We start from the raw sequence: 19282 nt of genomic DNA on the forward strand, positions 1-19282 counted from the left end.
TTTAATGTATATTCATTAACATTAACCAATAAATATAGCAGCAAACCTTAGCAACAATAAGAGACAGATCTCTCTTTTGCTGTTTTTTTTTAAACAGGAATTCAGTTCAAATGAAATGATCACTTTTTTTTTTTTTTATCTTGGCTTTATTTGAAATTAACTTTCATCAAGGACTTTACAAAAATCAAATCTTGATTAGAAAAACAAGATGTTTCTAAACCTTATGGTCTGTTAATGAACAAAAGATTTGTCAGCCATTTAGTTCCCACAGCTCATAGAGCCAAAAAGTTGAATATGTTCATGTTTGATCAAAATCGCAGTTTAAATCCAAGCCATTTATATTGTGTATCTGTCAATATTGTACACTTCCTCAAGTGAGAAACATGCCAATCAGATCTATCACAAAGACAATATATGTTGAAGGGGAAAAAAAATAAAAATAATAATGTACGAACAATAAAATATCAAGAAGCAAAATTCAATAAGTAGGCTGTACATACGAAACTTCTTTTACACCACAGAACTTCTCTCAAAGTCCAAGACCTGTAAGGACACTATGCAAGTGAAAGTTTTAACCTTACTGATTTTGTAACCAACTTAAAAGGAAACAAAACAACTGTGCCACAGCTTGCAGAACTGTTATTATAGTCCAAAAGTTAAAAAGAGCAAGGCTGAAAAAGTTGAGTCTTCCAGGGGTGACTGATCACCGGCGACTGGGCATAAGAAGCTGTGTTGCCTGCACTGACTCTGGGAAAAGGTTGTGGTATGTCGGAAGAGGAACGTAAGCTGCTGTGATCATTTTACCTGGAAAATAAAATTGAAATGTGAAATAACTCAGGCCATAATACATATGGTTCTAGACAGAATACATACTACATAGCAGATCATAACACATATTGCTTTAGAATTTAGACAGAATTTAGAATTACCTCCAAACCAACGTCCATGTAACGCACTGACTGCAGCCATAGCAGCAGGAATGCTGGGACACTTCACGTAGACATTACCCTGAAAAGAATGACAAAAGTAAATATTAAATTAATATATATATATTATATATATATATATATATATATATATATATATATATATATATATATATATATATATAAAAGCTCCGCATTTAATACAGTAATTAATGATAATGTTTAAGGGAAAAACATACTTCAGCTGATTTCTTGTCCACGTATATGTGTATGACTCCACCATGTTTGTTGCACTCTTCAATGACATCATCCTGAATCTCAATTTCCCAACCAGGATCATTTTCTCTGCAAGACAGCAATGCAGTTCAGGCAAAAACGCTCTTTAACAGTACTTTCTCTATATACCTGTAATTTTGCTAACTCCTGCTACTTACGAGTTTGGATTGAACATGTTAGACAGCTGGAAACAGTGTGTTGCAATCGGTTGTGATGGTAGATTCAAAGCTTGGTTTGCAGGCACATTGATGTTAAAACTCAATCCAGGGTTCATAGCAGCTGAAAGAAAAGAGATGGATGTTAATTGAAAACCCCATAGGCCTTATTAAAGGCACATCTACTGAACCTAAAAGTCAAGGAACTGACCAGTAGCTGCAGCCATGGCTACCATGGAGCCACTCATCTGAAGGGCCTGTTGAGCAGCAGGTGGGATCTGCAGACCAGTACCTAACAAACAAAAAATCTAAGATTTTAATCCCTGTAAAAAAATCCCACAAGACATTCACTTCGTAACAGTATGAAAATTATACAGCAGATCAAAGAGTACATCCTTACCTTCGGCCAGTCTGGCCATCAGCTGAAGTCTACCAGTCGTTCCCAGATCAATGCCTGTCCTTTCCAGCTCATCATTGTCCAGGAAGGAGCTGGCAGTTGAGGCATCAGTGCGCTCCGTAACATGTCCCACTTTCATTGGTCTGCCAGCCAACTCAAACCCATTAAGCTGTTCCAGAGCCTTCTTAGCACATTCGGCATCAGCAAACTGTGGGGAAAGAGGAAAGCTAATAAGCTCTTGAGAAGATGAATAACTGCTTCTGGAGCTTGACACCAACTGCTTGTCTTGTAATGTCAGAAATTCTGCACCAACACAACTCGACCACACAACTTACTGTGATAAAGCCATATCCTTTTGATCGTCCTGTTTCACTGTCCATCATCAGTTGAATACTATCAATCTGTGTGAAAAAGGAAACATCAACATGAGTAAAAACAGTCATAATATTACATGAAGTTAGAAAAAATACATGGCACCATTTACCCTTCCAAATGGCTCAAAGATGCCTCTGAGCATGTCTTCTGTGATGTTAAAATGCAATGAGCCAACATACAGTCTCATAGGTCCAGAACTGCCCTTCTGCAAGTTGTTGGCCAACGCAGCTGCTCTGTTCTTCTCAGCCTGGTCAAACACACAATTTACGATTAGAATATAACATTGACAAGCAAAAATTGTGCAAATGTTTCAACATTCAGAGGGACTACGTTACCTGTGAAGCCTGCACAATGATTGGTACTCCGAGAAGTCTTTGACCAGAAAGGCCAATTGCCAAAGGTACAGACGTGGAATCCACAAACTCAATGTATGCAATTCCTTTGGATCTTCTGGAGTTTCTATCGGAGATGATCCTCACATCTCGCACCTTTAAAGAAGAACAATAGGAATTAGAGGTGTCTATCCAAATGCAAAGTAGAATAGACTGAGGGTGAACAATAAATGCACAAACACTGACTTTTCCCACTGCAGAAAAGAATTCTTCCAGGTCTCGTGGTCGGATTCTGGCTGCCAGCTGCATGCAGAACACTGTGCGTGCATCTCTTTCTTCGGGGGTAAGATTATCAATGGGCTGTCTGTTAGAAAAAGACAAAAACGAGCAATGCATTACTATAATCAGCAAAGAATTTAGTTGAGGGAAACGTAATTATCAAGGCTGAAATAAACTTACCTTATAGGGCTTTTGTCTTTCTTGAAAGGACTGCGGCTTCTAGACCTTCTACGGCTGAGAGAGAATTTCTATGAATACTTCTGGAAAGACTTTCCATGTCTGAGTCATACACAGAACAAGCAACTACCCACACACAACAAAAATAGTATCATAGAAACCTTAGTTTGATGGCAGGTGGTGGGCCAGTCTTCCCCCTGGGACCACCGTTAAATTTCAGGCCAGAACTGTGATTTAAAAACAAGGTTTTCAAGGTTTTTAATCTCAGTAGCTACGACTACTCATTCTACTGCTAATTCTAAATATATGCTGAAAGCTTCAAAGGGGAACACAAGGGTAAATGTTGTACATCTTACAACAAATTCCTTGTTTTGGGGGAAATCTACTCATCTTCTCTGCTGATTCACAACAGACATGTAAACTGGGATGGCAGCTAAACTCCTCTGCATACTTAGTATTCTCTGGATGACATTTTCACCCTCATCAGGAGTACTGTGGGAACCTTTTACTTCAGGTTAACATGCTCACTATGGTAAAGAGTGCTGTTTCTCCGAACAGTGTGGACACTTGACATGATTAAAACCCAAAGCAAAAGATGGCTACGTACAATGGAGCTCTGTAGCGACCACCACGCTCCCTGCTCCTGGAACGGCTGCGGTGTCTCTCCCTGCTGCGGCTGCGCTTCCGATCTTTGCTGCGGCTCCTCCTGCGGTCGTGACTCTTCTTGCGATCGCGACTCCTGCTTCTCTTCTTTTCCCGGCTGCGGCTTCTGCTGCGACTTTTGCTCTTCTTTTTCCTAGCAAATTAAAAAAATTCAAGTTTAGTAAGAGAAACATTAAGGAAGAGTTTTGTAAGACATAATATTAACTAAAATGGTTATACAAAACATACTTCTTGCTCCGCTCCTCATGGCCATTGGTACTTAAGGACTTGTTGTCATCCTAAGCAGGGTCGATAGAAGACAGCATGAGGAGGACGGCGAAACATTTCAAGTCGTAAGGATAAAGAAGGGATGGGAACAAAAGAGAATATGATATGATCATTAAATAGGAGTTCATTACAGGATTTGAGTGGGAGGACGACAATTACAAAGGGGACCTTTAGAAAGAAACCAATCACATGGCTGCCAATGTTGTTCTTCCTTACTAGTGCTTGCATTACTTGTGTAAGATGGCCAAAAATTCAAGTGCTTGTGCTTTGCTGGGTATGTAAAATAGCATTGCTTTTTTTTTTTAGACACTTCATTCATTCATTAAGCAGCCCAACATGTTCAGTACCAAGGCTATCTGAGCCTAAGACCCAAAGTGGCAACGCTAGCAGCCAGCCACTAAACGAGCTCCAGTGGTGGATGCCATTCCAGTGATCTTCACCCCATTTGCCTTCGTGGATTGAAAGAGCTTGATGCCACCTCTGTCACACATCTCGCCCTGAAGCAAACAGGGATTCACACGGCTTAGTAATAGCGACTCCCACAGACCATCTAAAGTTGAGTTGTTCTTTTGTAGTTGTTAAAAGGCTAGATTGTTTGATAAATATATTTATATGTACATATATATATATATATATATATTTACAGATTGTATGATAACTATATGCTACGGTGAACGTAATGACATTATATGCTGAGCCCCATCATTTCCAGTTCGTAAAACCGCAGAATAACCATTTATAAATACTTTTAAATGTCAGCAGCATGCATAAATACTTTTTTTTCCCCCATCAAAAGCGATGATATTTACAGTATATTCATTTCAGATTATTTTCAAAGTGATGAAAAGAGAATAAAGAGACTGTGGATTTTCTTGTGCTTGTCAACTCCAGGATCTCTCCACTGGGGATCATGACATTTTAAGTGGTTTTCTGCCATATATTTATACTGTATAACATGCAATCTAGTTCTAGCTATTTAGAAAGTAAACTTCCTAATAAAAAAAATGAAGCTAAGAATACCATGCATACAATAACATGAATACAGTCTCCACAGAGTTCATACCAGCTCTTATGTGCACCCACTGCATTTATTCCGGCGGTACCTATGTATAATTTTGCCTATATATTTCAACCAAGGGTACCACAGTACATCAATATATTGGGCAATTACTACCTTCATTTTTTTGACAGTTCACACTGGAATTCATGGGAGTAGAGGTGAGATATAGGCAAGTCTACAAAAAGAGATAGATGGGCAATTTATTCATTGAAACCACTATGACAGAAACATTCAAGTTATTGATCTGACAATAAAGACTTAGAGAAAACACGACTGGTTAGCAGTTTCAAATGAAAGCTATACAGATTCCTGACCGAGTTTATTTACTTGCATAAACACCCACCTTTTTATATGGAGCCTCCAGCATTGCTTCAATGTCCAAATCATCGGCCATGTTGTTGTTGTTGTTGATCTGCAGACGAGGAAAGCAGTATGTTAAGTGACGTATAGTGTTTAATCTAAGCACAGAAAACGTATTCTGAAATTAAAATACATATATTTGTCTGAACCTTTTCCCAAAAATCACACTTTAAACTCGGACTGTAACGTTACATTTCTGACTTGCGGACATTAGTGACTGTACGGGGTCACGAAACGCACGTTTAAGCACGCTAACGTTAGCTTCCTGGCTACGTTAGTTAACTGTTTTTCTCACACACTATCGCGAACCGTCTTTAATGGGTCATATTTTGAACAGTTTAGACAACATAAACACATATGATGGATTTATAGGTAGATTTGCAGGTTATAAATCCACACCTTTCGTGTAATCAGTAAAGAATCTTAAAGCTTGCTTTGTTAGCACATTACGTTAGCTAACGTTAACTGGCTAAAGTCGCTTCGTCTTTGCAAACTAGCTGAAACAACCCACCTTAAACGTCGTAAATACAATAATTCAATACTTGTAATATCAATATGATCCTCGTATGACACATAATAAATTGATATTGGTCACATTGTTCTTATAAACAGATCCAAACAGTAAATAGCCATTAGCCTCTGTCTTACCTCAGACACTGCGGCCTACAAAGCTTTACAATCCCGACTCCACAAACGAGCGGTAAAACCCGAGTCTACTGCCCACTTCTGCTGCCGCTGCAACCCCAGTAGATTAATTCGAATCCACGCGAACCTAAAAAACACAATTGTATTAAGCCAAAACTTCGTCGTTTGAACTAATACTAATCACAAAGCGCCAACTGCGGTTTCAAACGACAAGCTGACTGACGGTAAACAGCCACTGCGCGTGCACGTAGCGTTCTTGTTGCATAAGAGGAAACGCGCGAAACTGTCCACCAGAGGGAGCTCGTGTTACACACACTGACAACGGAATTAACACAACCTCAAACTTTCTTTTTCATTTTAATCCTCTGGTATTGTTCATTTACGAGTCACACTCGTGTTGTTCGCTGTCAAAACAGACCGGGAGACCATGATCGTATAGCTAATAATTTTCTTTTTGTAAAATGAATGCACAATATTTCATTTCTATAATGTTACTTATAACCTAATTTTAGTTCAACATTAAAATGTAACAAAAATTAACAATAATGCTTGATGAGAACCTTTTAGTTGAGTCTTCTGATCCTCCTAATGGTTCAGTTTCACTCCTTCACTGCTGTTTGCTTTTTTATGCATTATGGCTGAAAATTACTGATTTTTTTGATACAATGTGTGTTGAGTGGGTGTGTCTATTTTGCACATAGATAGATAGATAGATAGATAGATAGATAGATAGATAGATAGATAGATAGATAGATAGATCGAATAATGTGCTCTTTCTAAGGTATAAATCCACAAAGGAAGTGTGTGGGTACAAAAGAAAAACAAACCATGAGGGAAAAAAGTAATCCCTATGGAACATTAAAATCAATGGGGGAAAAACTGCTGCTCTTTTCCTCTCTCAGGCCTTGAAGTGCGAGTCAATCAGCTGACTATGGATTTACACCATACCTCTGAGACCACATAACACTTAGTCAGACAGTGAACCAGAACAGTAAACAAATATACCATGAGAAACAGGCTTATACAATGTAAAATACACATTAACATCCATTACTCATCTATTTGATGGGTGAAAAAAAAATATGACCCCACATTTTTCTTGGTTTAATCTCATTCTTTCCGTTGACTCTGGCCACATCTTGCTTGATGTTCTGCTGGCTGCCAACTTTCCGTAATTAGCTCTCTTTCCCTGCGCTCACAGTGAGGCCGAGTGCAGCCAAATGTAATTCTCTCCAGAGGCTTTCCACAGTATGAACATGACACACATCTGGAGGATGCCAGATTCTTGACACGTTACAAGAACCAGTCAGTGTGACCAGTGCAGGACCATTCGTCTTCTTGTATGCACTGCCACCTCCTTTGTCTTATTCACTTTTTCCATTCTGCTCTCCCTCTCTCTCTCTTTCCCTGTTGTGTTAGTTTTTTACTGCACGGCTCTGGTGAATGCACTCCCTTTAATCTCATGTCAGATGCTTAATGCACAGTTATTTTTGGTATTTGGAGAACACTTCCACTTGTTATGAAAGGAAGAAACAGCCTTGCATGCGCTTCCACCACAAAAATACCTGCTGAGTTTGTGCAGAAGTTAATTGTTACTTTGTAAAAGAGCTTGGAAGATGAATCATAGTTCAAAGCAGTTTAGAGAATGGCACATCTGAACTGAAGACAGCACCATATGTTGATAATGTCATTCATAATGTTAACTATGTGCATGACTATGGGGGGGGGGGGGATCCTTTTAAATGTATAGAGAGACAACAAAAGTTGTTTATTTGCGTGTGATCTGCATGCACATGTGTAGGCTGTATTAGCTGGGGGAGTGAAGTGTGGAGTGAAGCATTCTTTCCATTACCCTGACCAAATCAATGCACTGAGCTCCCAGCAAGAACACCATGTCCCCTCCCCCACTCCAGTGGTGACAAGGGGGCCAGTGGAAAGAGCTGACCCAGGCGCAGCACACTAGCTGGCCTAATTGCAGTTCTGGCCTCCTGCTTCTTTTCCTGGTGCTGGACAGTGGTTGCCCCAGCGCATGTCCTCCCTATGCGGATAAATACTCAAGCACATGGACACAGGAGCAACTGTTGCAAAAATACATATCCATTGGTTGTTAAAGGAATAGTTCTCCAAAAATGAAAATATGCTTAAAATGTTCTCACTTTCAGGCCATTCAAGGTAAAGATGAGTTTGTTACTTCATCGGAACAGATTTTAGCATTACATCACTTTATTTCTAACCAATGGATCATCTGCAGTGGATGGGTGCCGTCAGAATGAGATTCTAAACAATTGATAAAAATATCACAATAATCAACAAGCAATCCACATGACTGCAGTCCACCATTTAACATATTGTAAGGTGAAAAGTTGCATTATTGTGACGTTTTTATCAGTTGTTTGGATTCTGACGGCACCCATTTAATGAGGAGGATCCACTGGTGAGCAAGTGATGAAATGCTAAATTTCTCCAAATCTTTTCCAATGAAGAAACAAACTCATCTACATCTTGGATAGCCTGAGGTTCAGTACGTTTTCAGCTAATTGTCATTTTTGCTGGCTGAACTATTCCTTTTAAGGGAAATGGTTGACCCAAAAATAGAAATTCCGTCATCGTGCACTTACCTTCATGTTGTTCCAAACTTGACTTTTATTCTTCTGTGGAACACAAAAGAATATTTTGAAAAATGTTTTTGGACATGCAATGAAAGTCAGTGGAGTCTAAAACAGCACTAGACCCCAGCTGGCATACATTTTGGAACCAAAAAGTTTTATTTTTTTAATTTAATTATTAAAAAAAATAAATAATCTTTGTGTTCCACAGAAAAAAGAAAATGCAATACAGTTTTGGAACATTATGTTGAATAAATGATGACAATATTAAATTTTTTGGGTGAACTATAGTATGTGTCAAAAAAACAAAAAGATTTTTACACAACAGTTGGAGGAATTTCTTTGGGAAGATGGACACAAATCAAATCTAGTCTAAGAGTAAACTTTGAATTGGTGACCCTCAACTGACAGTGTAACTTTATACATGAGGTTTAATAGGCATCTGGGAAATCCACCATCAACAAACTTGACCTTGACGTTTTTACAGTGGCATTCTTGGTCATTTTGAGGGCTGGCTTTGGGATATGCAAAACTTGTCTATATCTACTGTTTTTACATTATAGCTGAAGATGCTAAGAATATAAATAGCACCATGCAATCAATGAGGTATAACAGTTTTCAGTTGCATTGCCTTTAGGTTTGGAATATATTTGACCTAATGTATGACCCATACAACAAACACCCTCTAAAAATTAGCATTTGAGGGAGTAATCTGCTTAATAGCTTTAAATAGAGCACTAAACTAAAATGGGCTGACCGTGGCATTTCATCGTAGTCCTTTAGGAATATAATTTCAGTGATTGGATTTCACTGATTGTTTCCATATTGTTGTAGAAAAGCCCTCAGAGCCACTCGACTGTATCCGAGAACAAGGACAATACGGGGTTGTTCAGGACAGCATCCACTTAAATCTGGATATCTGAACAATTCTTTCACAAGCAATAGTAGCAGGTTCAAGGAGAGGTCACGGAACATGAGCAAATACTTCCGTTATGAACAGCAGTGCACCTTATAGATAAAACATATACAATTAAAAAAAACTAAATTTAAATCTTTTAAAAGAATCAAGAATGGCAAACATGCGACAATGAAATATAAAAGTTATGTTCTTCTGAAATACAGACCGGGTGGGAAAAAGCAGAAACTCAGTTCAGATTGGGATTTAATAATAAAAAAAACATTGAAAGTTATATCTGCATTCATGCAAGGCATAATTGTATTTACATATTTCAAACCATTTATTATTATACAAATTTTGGAAATAAATATTTACAAACCATCAACATTAAGTTGTACAAAAAACATTTCTCCTCCAAGTCCAGTGCCAAAAAAGTAGACAAAAATACATTGAGAAATATAGCCTATAAACCATTATTTTTGTTGTTATTCCTGCAAAAATAGCTGACACCTTTATAATGTTTACTGACCAAATATCTCTTTCAAATAAACCAAACAGGATATTCACATGCCCTTTTAAATGATGATTGACATGTCCATAATATTTTTTGCTTTAACAGAATAAACTTGTAAGGAAAGAAAGAAAAAAAAAAAAACATTGGTTTCAGCTGTCTCTACTTTAACTTTTCCACTGCAGTGCGTTTCTCATAGCTAATGTCTTTCAGTGTATACAAAATTCTTCCTTTGTTAGAAAAAACAATAAGGTGAAATGATCATTTTTAAGGAAAACAAACAACAATAAATAATAAATATTGCTTGTTAATTAATTCTACTGCCTATTCAGTTTGTCAAATAAGGCAAACATTGATAAAACGTTCATTACAAAACAAAGTCCACTTAATTGGTGATATACAGTAATAAACCTTTGATTTAATTCAAACATCTATCAAAAATTTGATCTATGGGATAAGATTAAGAACAATGAGCAAAACCTCAAGATCTTCAGGGGAATCAATAAAAAGGTTGTTAATGCTAGATTTTGAAATGAATAAATAAAACAAATAAAAATGTGAATTAATGTCCAACTTTAAAAGAAGTCTTATCAGAAAACAAAGAAACCCAGAGCTGAAGGACTGAGAGGGATCTGTGGGTTCACAGCACTGCGAGGTCATGACAGGACTTGGAGCGCACTTTCAGGGCCATCTTCTTGTTGTTCTTGGCTACAAGTCGATCTAGGAAGCGTCTGGCTTTCTTGGTGATGCTCTCTTTTCGCTTGTAGATGGAGCGTCGGCGCTCATTGATCTCTTTGCTGTCTCGCCGCAGTCGGATCTGCCTCACAATGCCCTCAAAGAGCTCGTGAACGTTGTGGTGGAGAGAGGCAGAGGTTTCTATGAACTTGCAGTCGAATACCACCGCACAAGCCCGACCCTCTGCCACAGAAGACCAGGATTGTGTAAAACCAAACCCGTCACAAGGCTTTGAAGGCTTATGCATCTGCACCATGTCAAACAATTGTGCATTCATGAGTTAGACTGTGATATACCCTACCATTCAAAGTTTGGGGTAAGATTTTTAAATGTCTCTTATGCTCACCAAGTTTGCATTTATTTGATTAAAAATACACTGAAACAGTAATATTATTAGTATTTAAATGAAATTTTCTATTTCAGTAGATTCAAATCGAATTCATTCCTGTGATGGCAAAGCTGAATTACTCCATTCTTCAGTGTCACGTGACCCTTCAAAAATCATTATATTATGCTGATTTGGTGCTCAAGAAACATTTCTTATTATTATCATCATCAATGTGAAGAGTTGCGATGCTTAACATTTTATTATTTGATAAATAGAAAGAACAGCATTTATTTGAAACAGAAATCTTTTGTAACATTATCAATATCACTTCTGATCATTTTAATTGCCTATTAAATGTATTAATTCCTTTCCTTATACCGAACCAAACTTTTAATGGTAGTGTATAACATCCCGCTATGATCTGTTTGTGTGAATGATACAAATCAAAACTCTTCTCACCTTCCACTGCCACCTCTCGAGATCGGACTAAGTCACTTTTGTTGCCCACAAGGATGATGGGAATGTTTTCAGCCTGCCGGATGCGACGCAACTGGATTCGTAACTCCGATGCGCTCTCAAAGCTGCTGCGGTCGGTGATGGAGTAAACGATGATGTAAGCATCGCCCACCTGCATGCAGTAATCCTGCACCCACTTCTCATCTTCCTCCTTGGGCATCAAAAAAGTGGTTTATAGGAATATTTCAAACATTTTTTTAGTTCATTGTTTACTCAACCTCATGTAGTTAAAAATATATATATTTTTACTGAAATTATAATTTTTTTTCAAAACAATGACAAGGCTTTCAAGCTCCAGAAACAAAAGTATCATAATAGTAGTCCAAACCCATGTCAAAGGTTTGGGGTCAGTACTTTTTAAAAATACTTTTGTTCAGCAACTATGCATTAAATTGATCAAAAACAACAGTAAAGACATTTATAATGTTATAAAAGTTCATATATGCCCCCCCCCCAAAAAAGTGATAAGTTGACTTAACTTAAAAAAAATTGAGGAAAACCCCTTGCCTTAAAATTTAAGTAAATAATCATTTAAAATAATAAGTTAAGTGAATTGTCAAGTTCACTTAACTTTTTTTTTTTTAATTATTAGTTACTTAATTTTAAGGCAACAGGTTTCCTAAATGTTTTTAAGTCAATTTATCACTTTTTACAGTGTAGCTGCACAACTTTTTCAATGAACATAAGAACTTCTTATGATAATAATACCCTTCTTTAGCACCAAATCAACATATTAGAATGATTTCTGAAGGATCATGTGACACTAAAGACTGGAGTAATGGATGCTGAAAATTTAGCAGGAATACATTTTTAATAATAATAAAAAAAAAAAAGACAATTACTTTAAATTGTAATAATATTTCACAATATTACTGTTTTTACTGTAATTTTAATCAAATAAATGCAGCTTTGGTGAGCATAAGAGATTCTTTATAAACAAAAAAAACAAACAAAAAAAATCTTTTGAATAGTCAGGACACACTTATTGTACTTTCTGTTGTTTTTTGTTGTCATTTTGTAGTCCTCCCTTATATAAGGAAAAAATGGCCAGGATGTTCTTCAAAAATGTTATAGAAGAAAGCAAGTTGTTTGGAATGACATGAGGGTGACTAAATAAAGACAGATGTTTGTTTTAGGACAAACTTCCTTTATCTCTTTAAACAATTGTGCATGTACTGAGAGATGAAGTGTCACAAAAAAAGTTGTGCACTGTAAGCTTTTCTCCCCGTAATCTGTACAGAAAAATTTATCTCTGCAATATCTCTGTCAATTCTTGAGACCAGAAAAGCCTTGTTGCCAGACAGACCTCAGAGAGGAGAGTCATCGATAGCGGTGTAATTAGGCCCCAGAGCGATCAGTGTACTTGGCTGTGTGGTCAGCATCAGGGGCCAGCTGTATGTTGCTTGCTCACTGCAGGGCATCGCTCAATGGAGTTTAGCCACTGGCAGCAAGTGGCCACGTTTTTTCCACAGCACTGCACAAAGGGCATTGTGGCCCTGTAGGTGACACTTGTGTCTGCAAAGCACAGACTCGTGGCTGGCAGACAGACACGAGCAACCCCCTGAAGACCACATGCCTTCAGATTTTCCTTTATTTACATTCGGTAATTCAACGTGTAGGTTACTGAGGCAAATATGTCGAGACATTGATGTATGATGTTTGCATACCTGTTTTTCTGTTTCCCATGTGTCCATCACAACTAGGGTCGTCTCCTCCCCATCGACCATAAGGGTTCTCTCATATGTATCCTCTATAGAAACATGCACACTACTTTCAGTTGATTGGGTACAACACATCAGTGACATCAGTCTGACATCCAAAACAGCATTGCCATGTAAGGATAGATGCTACAGACAACTAGGTCAATGACACTGACACTCATTTTTTGTCCTATTAATTTACTCAAAATACTTAAATAAGATCAATTAAACTTAAGCTCATCTATTCTATATTGCTCATGTTTTTCATTTCTGCATTTGACATTCATTTTATTTATTTTGTGGCAGACAAAGACAGAAAAAAGAATTTCATAATAAAGAAATAGACTTAAATAATAGAAGAAAATTAGAGAATTCTTAAAAAGAAAACCTGAAGTAATTTGGCATAATTTGCTATTTAAATGTGTAAGTGTTTATGAAAGCATTTCACTGCATATTAATAAATACAACTTTTGTCCACCAATCAAAGACGTGACCCAACCAGCACGCAGATAAACATATTACATTAAAAACTAAAAACAACATAAATTACCCCAGATACGACTTCCCAAAAACATACTTTTTACCTTTAATTTTTTTTTTTTTTTTTATAAATATACAAACATTTTCTTGGAAATTATAGATTTGTGTGTGTGCACAATGTATTGGGAAATTATATTATATTATTGCATTTTAAAGTTATTTTAAAAGTATATTTCCTGTTCTTTATCAGGAATTGACTAAAATGTTTTTGCTGCTTTTAATCTGTGATACATTTGAACAGTGCTTTATTATAATCACAAGCGTGAAAAATGCATGTGAAGTGGAAGGGTGGAAAGATCACTGAGCCGTGTCTGATAAACTGATCGCATAGCTAGTTTGACAAGAAGATAAAACACTTTGCTCCAGTCTAGGTTAATACTGACCTTGTCTCATTTTTCCACATTTTCCACATTTACTCTATGCCAGTTTTCGAGACCTCTACAAGATGTATAGCACTTAAGGACAAACTTGGCCATGAAACGTGAATTCACGATAAAGAATAACAGTGTTCTTAATCAACTTCAATGCCTCATGTCAGCTAACATCTAAATGTTAAGAACAAATCTAAAATATAATCCAGACATGCCCTACAGAGAAGAGTGTCCTCAACTGCCTAGGCGGCCAGTGCACACATCTTTACAGATATGATGATCTATCGTTAAAAGTTAATTTGTAAATAAGAAAAGGAGGAAATGTTTACTAATACTTTTGAACTTTCATTGAATTAATTAAATAATCCTTAAAAACACATATTGAGCAGTTTTTAACACTGATAATAATGTGAAATGTTTCTTTTAACATTTTAAAAGCAGCATTTTAGAATGATTTCTGAAGACTGACACTGTAGACTGGAGTAACGGCTGCTGAAAATTCAGCTTTGCCATCACAGGAATAAATTCCATTTTAAAATATATTAAATTGGAAAACATTTTAAACTGTAATAATGTTTCACAATATGATTGCACTCTTAATGCACCCTGTGTAAGCATAGAAGATCTTCCAAAAACAGTAAAATCATTCATCTAAATGCATAAAGGAGATTTAAAATGTTAAAAAATGCTTTTATTTAGCACGCAGAAGTGTAGCCAACTAATATGTCTCCACTGATACAAGAATCAATATACACACATCAGTCTGTCAATGACATGATTATTTACAGGATGATGTTCTGCTCAGGTCAAAGCCAACACAGCCACGAGACATAAGGTCATATGCTGTTAGACAAAAAACATCTAGGTCAACAGACTGCCACTCACAGATGCTCATTTACTGCTTTGTTAAAGGCATTTTGCATAGTTCAATGCATTAGGGAGACACAGACATCTGTGCACTTAATATTTAAGCCAATTTAAACTGGTAGGTTTATACATAGGTCTTTGATGGACCAGTTGTGTGTCAGTCAAAATGGTTAGTTTCACACCTTTGGGACACCAAAGATGGATAAGACTGGACAAATGGGAAAGACCACACTATGGTGCTGACTTTAAATCAGTCAAGTGCTGTCCAGTTAAAAGTAATGACCACATTTCAGCAAAATAAAGCGAAATGATTCTACATTTATAGTATGAAACTATAATGTTTAAACCACTGCAAAGTTTAAAATCTGTGCTTAAAGAAATAAAACAGGCAACAATGCTCTAGATAACAGCTGCAAATCAATGTACTGTATGTACTGTTTGCTCTGACCGACGTATTAATCAATATCCCCATACAATTAATGTTTTAGGATCAATCTGGACACGTGACAATTTGAGAGTGCAATCAATCAGGCAGATCTAACAGTTTAGTCAAGGTTATTTTAGGCCTTACAATGCCATGCGTTTTTACAGTAGTGTATCAATGCTATATTTACTGTTAAACAATAACATTCAGTTCCTGAACCGAACAGAATGAATCAACTGAATCTACTCAACTGATATAAAAAGTAGACATGAACAAATATCCACAAAAGCCATAATATATTTTGGATTTTGTACCTCCAATGTGTTTGTGGGCATCCTTCTCTTGTATTCCAGCAAAAATGTTTGCAAGGCTTGACTTCCCCACACCGTGATCCCCCAATAAAACTATGCGGTAAAGACACTCGGCTCCAGAGCTGTCCGACTCAGAGTCTGAAGACCAGTTGGCCCGTGAGTGGATGCTCTTGTCTCCAGGGTGGTACGAGGCTGATTGGGCGAGCGGAGGGTGATAGGGGTCAGTGGAGGGGTCTCTTTGTCCCTTACCTCCTTGTCGAGAGGAGGGGATGGGAGTACTCGCTCTTCTCCTCAGTGGTTCCTTTCCCTCTTTCTGTGTGTTGAGTGTCATCTTATAAACATAGGTAAGCCTGAACAAAAAAAGCGACAGGAAAACAAACAGGATATTTGTTACAATTACCCTGTAGTTAATGCAATACTGGTGAATAGTCTTGATTCACTGCATATACATCATACACCACTAGTACAAAACTTCTTGAGGAGCATCATGAGATGCTTTTTGTAGAAGTCACTTGTTGACTGCTACTCCTTTATTATTCAGTAAAAAAAAATTGAATGCTGATTTCTTTACATGTTTTGTAAAGACCTTATGCACAGTTTATATGTGTTTACATAAATAATTTTGAGCATTGGATATTTAAAGCATTAGAAACATAAAAATGTATAAACTTTGTAACTGGTAGAACTGAAGAGACTGGGGTAGTTGTCACTTTTTATTCCAGTGAATATTTTTGTTTTGTTTGTTTTTTTAAGTCAATTTCGGTATGCCCATACAAAAATACACCAAATATGTTTTATTTAAAACTTAAAATAGTTATTACATTTTAATAATAGCCATAATATCATACTTTATACATTGCTGGATTCAAAATCAAATTCAGATTCAAAAATAAAAAATTTGTCAAATGCATGCATGACATTTAAAGCATGTGACAACTTGCCCCATTCTAAGAACAAAATGTAAGTTTTCTCGTTGTGTTAATATATGCCATTGTGGTTTTGTGTTCACTAGGAAAAAATGCTAGTTTAAGTTTAACGTAATTATTCTAATTAAGTGAACTAGTGTTTGACATGAAACCACTGAGAGCGAAAAACAAGCATGTGTCTATTTGGACTTACTCTAAACATTATAGTTGCTGAAATCTTTGTGACAACTAGCCCCGGTGTCCTCAGTAGGCTATATTCATGCAATTTAATCATTTTCAATGCATTTATAAGCAAAACAGCTCAACAAATCTCCGATAAAAACATTGAGAAAGTGAAGTGTACTCACAACCATGTCCGTAAAGGAACGTTTTAAAGCATAGAGGTTTTCACCAAGCCGCAGCATGAAGTTTAAAGCTATTGGTGGAGTTTGCAGACGTGCCGGCTGCAGGGAAATGCTACACCGCTGCAGTCATAGCAACAGCCCCGAGAGTTCCACAACGCTTTTAAAAATTTAAGAGCGGAATGAAGCATTTCTCTCAATCTCCCGCGCTGTCTGTCACAGCCTCATGTCACCCGCACCGCGCGCAAGGAAGGAAAAACATCGGCGAGTTCACTTCGGTGACCTTTCACTCACCTTTATCTCACACCACAAGCAAGTTTTAGGAGTCCCAAGCGCGACTTCTCAGTTCATCGTTCCACTTGTTGACTTCGAGCGTCAGCCCTCAGAGCTGGATCGGTGTATAGTTGCATGTATCGTGTCTTTGTGATTAAACACAGGTGGGCTCCTGTTGCCAACTCAGCCCGAGCTCAGAAACGTGCTTTCTGTTTATATTACTCACATGATCTATAAACACAGCTCAACAAAAAGGCCCTCAACTGTAAGTCTCGTGGGTCCTCGTTGAGCGTCTTTCAACATAATCCAGGGCCACGAAATGTTATAATGTGCCTTTTAGCACCGTCCCACTCCATCCCCATGACGTCGATGGTCTGTCATTTCCTGCTTAAAGCTGAGCTGAGATAGCATAAGTTATCAGGAGGTTCTCATTAGTCCGGCTGCTTTGATGTAAAACGCATCTTGATTTAATGATGTCATCACTGGGAAGTCATGCAATGCGAAACCACACACATTGCATTTATTTTTCTTTAGAGACAAACATCCACAGCTGTTTCTTTTCATGGTGCTTATGCAATTGGACAATGAATGTTGCAATTTTATTGCATCTATTTAGTATTTTTGTTTCTAAAACAAGTTTTAGTTATTGGAAAAAGCATTCCAGAACCAAATACACATGGAAAAAATAGCTCAGAATCCTTGCAACAGTGAAATAGAGGAAAGAAGGTTTATCCCCTGCTTAGATCTCGCTGCTGTTGTTGTTGTTTTTCCTTTTTTTTTTTTTTTACCAGGAATTTTTAATTCTCTGAGGCTCAGCTGAATCTTTTCCAAATGAAACAACAAAAGTAATCAAACCAGTCGCCCATACACTGGGGTGCTGAAATCCATAACTGTTTACAGAGCAAGCCTTGTTCCCACACTTTGGTCAATTACAACAATGTCACAAACTACTGTTTCACGGTTTGCAAAATTGCTTTGAAATGCTTAATTTGCAAGGGAAATAGAGTCAAATATAGTCATAAAATTAAGCACATACTTGGAGGATTGACACTTTAAAGTGTCATTAACTGCAATAACATCTGCTTGCTGACTGGTACCAGACTTCAACATTGTGGTCCTCCGACATGGGAACATTGATCCTTTATGAGCATCTTCTGCAAAAATTTAGACTGCAATTGCATTTTTATGTGCTTTGCAAACAATACAAAGTACTGTGAAAAATGTTAGGAAATGACACATGGTATTATTATTCAAGGGAATGTAAACTTTTGAATGGGGTAATTTTATAAATTCAGTTATTATTTTGTCTTGTGGAGAATGTATAAACATCTGTTATGTGAAATAGCTTATTCAGGACAGTATTAAATAAACAATAACATGCAATTTTCACGATCCGTCATATTTTGTTAAAATTATTAACATTTTGTATATTCTACAAGGCGCATGCAAATTTATGAGCACAAGTGTATATATATATATATGTATATATATATATATATATATATACAGTATATTGCCAAAAGTATTTGGTCACCCCCTTCTAATGAACATGTTTGACTACTTTAGTAATTTCTGAGTACAAATCTTAATGTTTAAGCATATAATGATATTCTAGGGAATTGCGTGCTTCTAATTTTATAGCAACAGTTTGGACAGAACCCTTTTCTATTCTAACATGACAGTGCTCTGTGTATAAGGCACGCTTCAAAAAGACATGATTGATTGAGTCAGTGTGGAAGAACTTGACTGGTCTGCAGAAAGCCAAGTCCTGATCCCAGCTGAACACCTCTGGTGTGACTTTAAATGCAGACCTTGAGCCAAAAACTCATCACCAAACACCAATGACTTATATAGACATTATAAGGACAAACGTGTTGGGATCGTCATCTTGAGCCCTGTCACTCTCTGTCTATTGCACCTAGATTGTCGAGGTCAGTTCCTCTGGATATCGTTCGTCGATCATAGATCCACGCTTGCCCTAGGATTACTCTGTGTCTTGCCTATGCCATACTTGTTTGATGTT

The 19282-nt window shown here is 37.1% G+C and overlaps 2 protein-coding genes across 6 annotated transcripts; both read right to left on the reverse strand.

Annotated features, from left to right (window-relative positions):
• Window positions 1–136: 136 nt before the first annotated feature.
• LOC306857069 (RNA-binding protein 39-like) lies at window positions 137–6177 on the reverse strand. Of its 3 annotated transcripts, XM_079396736.1 has the most exons (18): window positions 6136–6177; window positions 5916–6039; window positions 5251–5319; window positions 5022–5082; window positions 3809–3858; window positions 3525–3713; window positions 3079–3144; window positions 2921–2974; window positions 2708–2825; window positions 2465–2617; window positions 2239–2376; window positions 2090–2155; window positions 1758–1962; window positions 1569–1649; window positions 1361–1481; window positions 1166–1271; window positions 930–1008; window positions 137–804 (listed from the first exon to the last, which is right to left on the reverse strand). In XM_079396736.1, exons 4-18 carry the CDS (start codon window positions 5025–5027, stop codon window positions 704–706), a joined length of 1533 nt encoding a protein of 510 aa, XP_079252862.1. In that variant the 5' UTR covers window positions 5028–5082; window positions 5251–5319; window positions 5916–6039; window positions 6136–6177; the 3' UTR covers window positions 137–703. The 3 variants fall into 3 exon arrangements, with proteins under 3 accessions (XP_079252862.1, XP_079252860.1, XP_079252861.1); XM_079396734.1 differs by lacking the exon at window positions 5022–5082; XM_079396735.1 differs by having other exon boundaries at window positions 5916–6177.
• A 3487-nt stretch (window positions 6178–9664) lies between these two features.
• LOC306856655 (GTP-binding protein REM 1-like) lies at window positions 9665–17743 on the reverse strand. 3 transcript variants are annotated; one of them, XM_079396019.1, is made up of 5 exons: window positions 17281–17743; window positions 15723–16069; window positions 13174–13256; window positions 11450–11657; window positions 9665–10845 (listed from the first exon to the last, which is right to left on the reverse strand). In XM_079396019.1, exons 2-5 carry the CDS (start codon window positions 16048–16050, stop codon window positions 10568–10570), a joined length of 897 nt encoding a protein of 298 aa, XP_079252145.1. In that variant the 5' UTR covers window positions 16051–16069; window positions 17281–17743; the 3' UTR covers window positions 9665–10567. The 3 variants fall into 3 exon arrangements, with proteins under 3 accessions (XP_079252145.1, XP_079252146.1, XP_079252147.1); XM_079396020.1 differs by having other exon boundaries at window positions 16993–17630; XM_079396021.1 differs by lacking the exon at window positions 17281–17743 and having other exon boundaries at window positions 15723–16140.
• Between the last annotated feature and the right edge of the window lie 1539 nt (window positions 17744–19282).

This window comes from Barbus barbus (genome assembly GCF_936440315.1).
Source record: "Barbus barbus genome assembly, chromosome: 37".
In the NCBI taxonomy this organism is placed as follows: domain Eukaryota; kingdom Metazoa; phylum Chordata; class Actinopteri; order Cypriniformes; family Cyprinidae; genus Barbus; species Barbus barbus.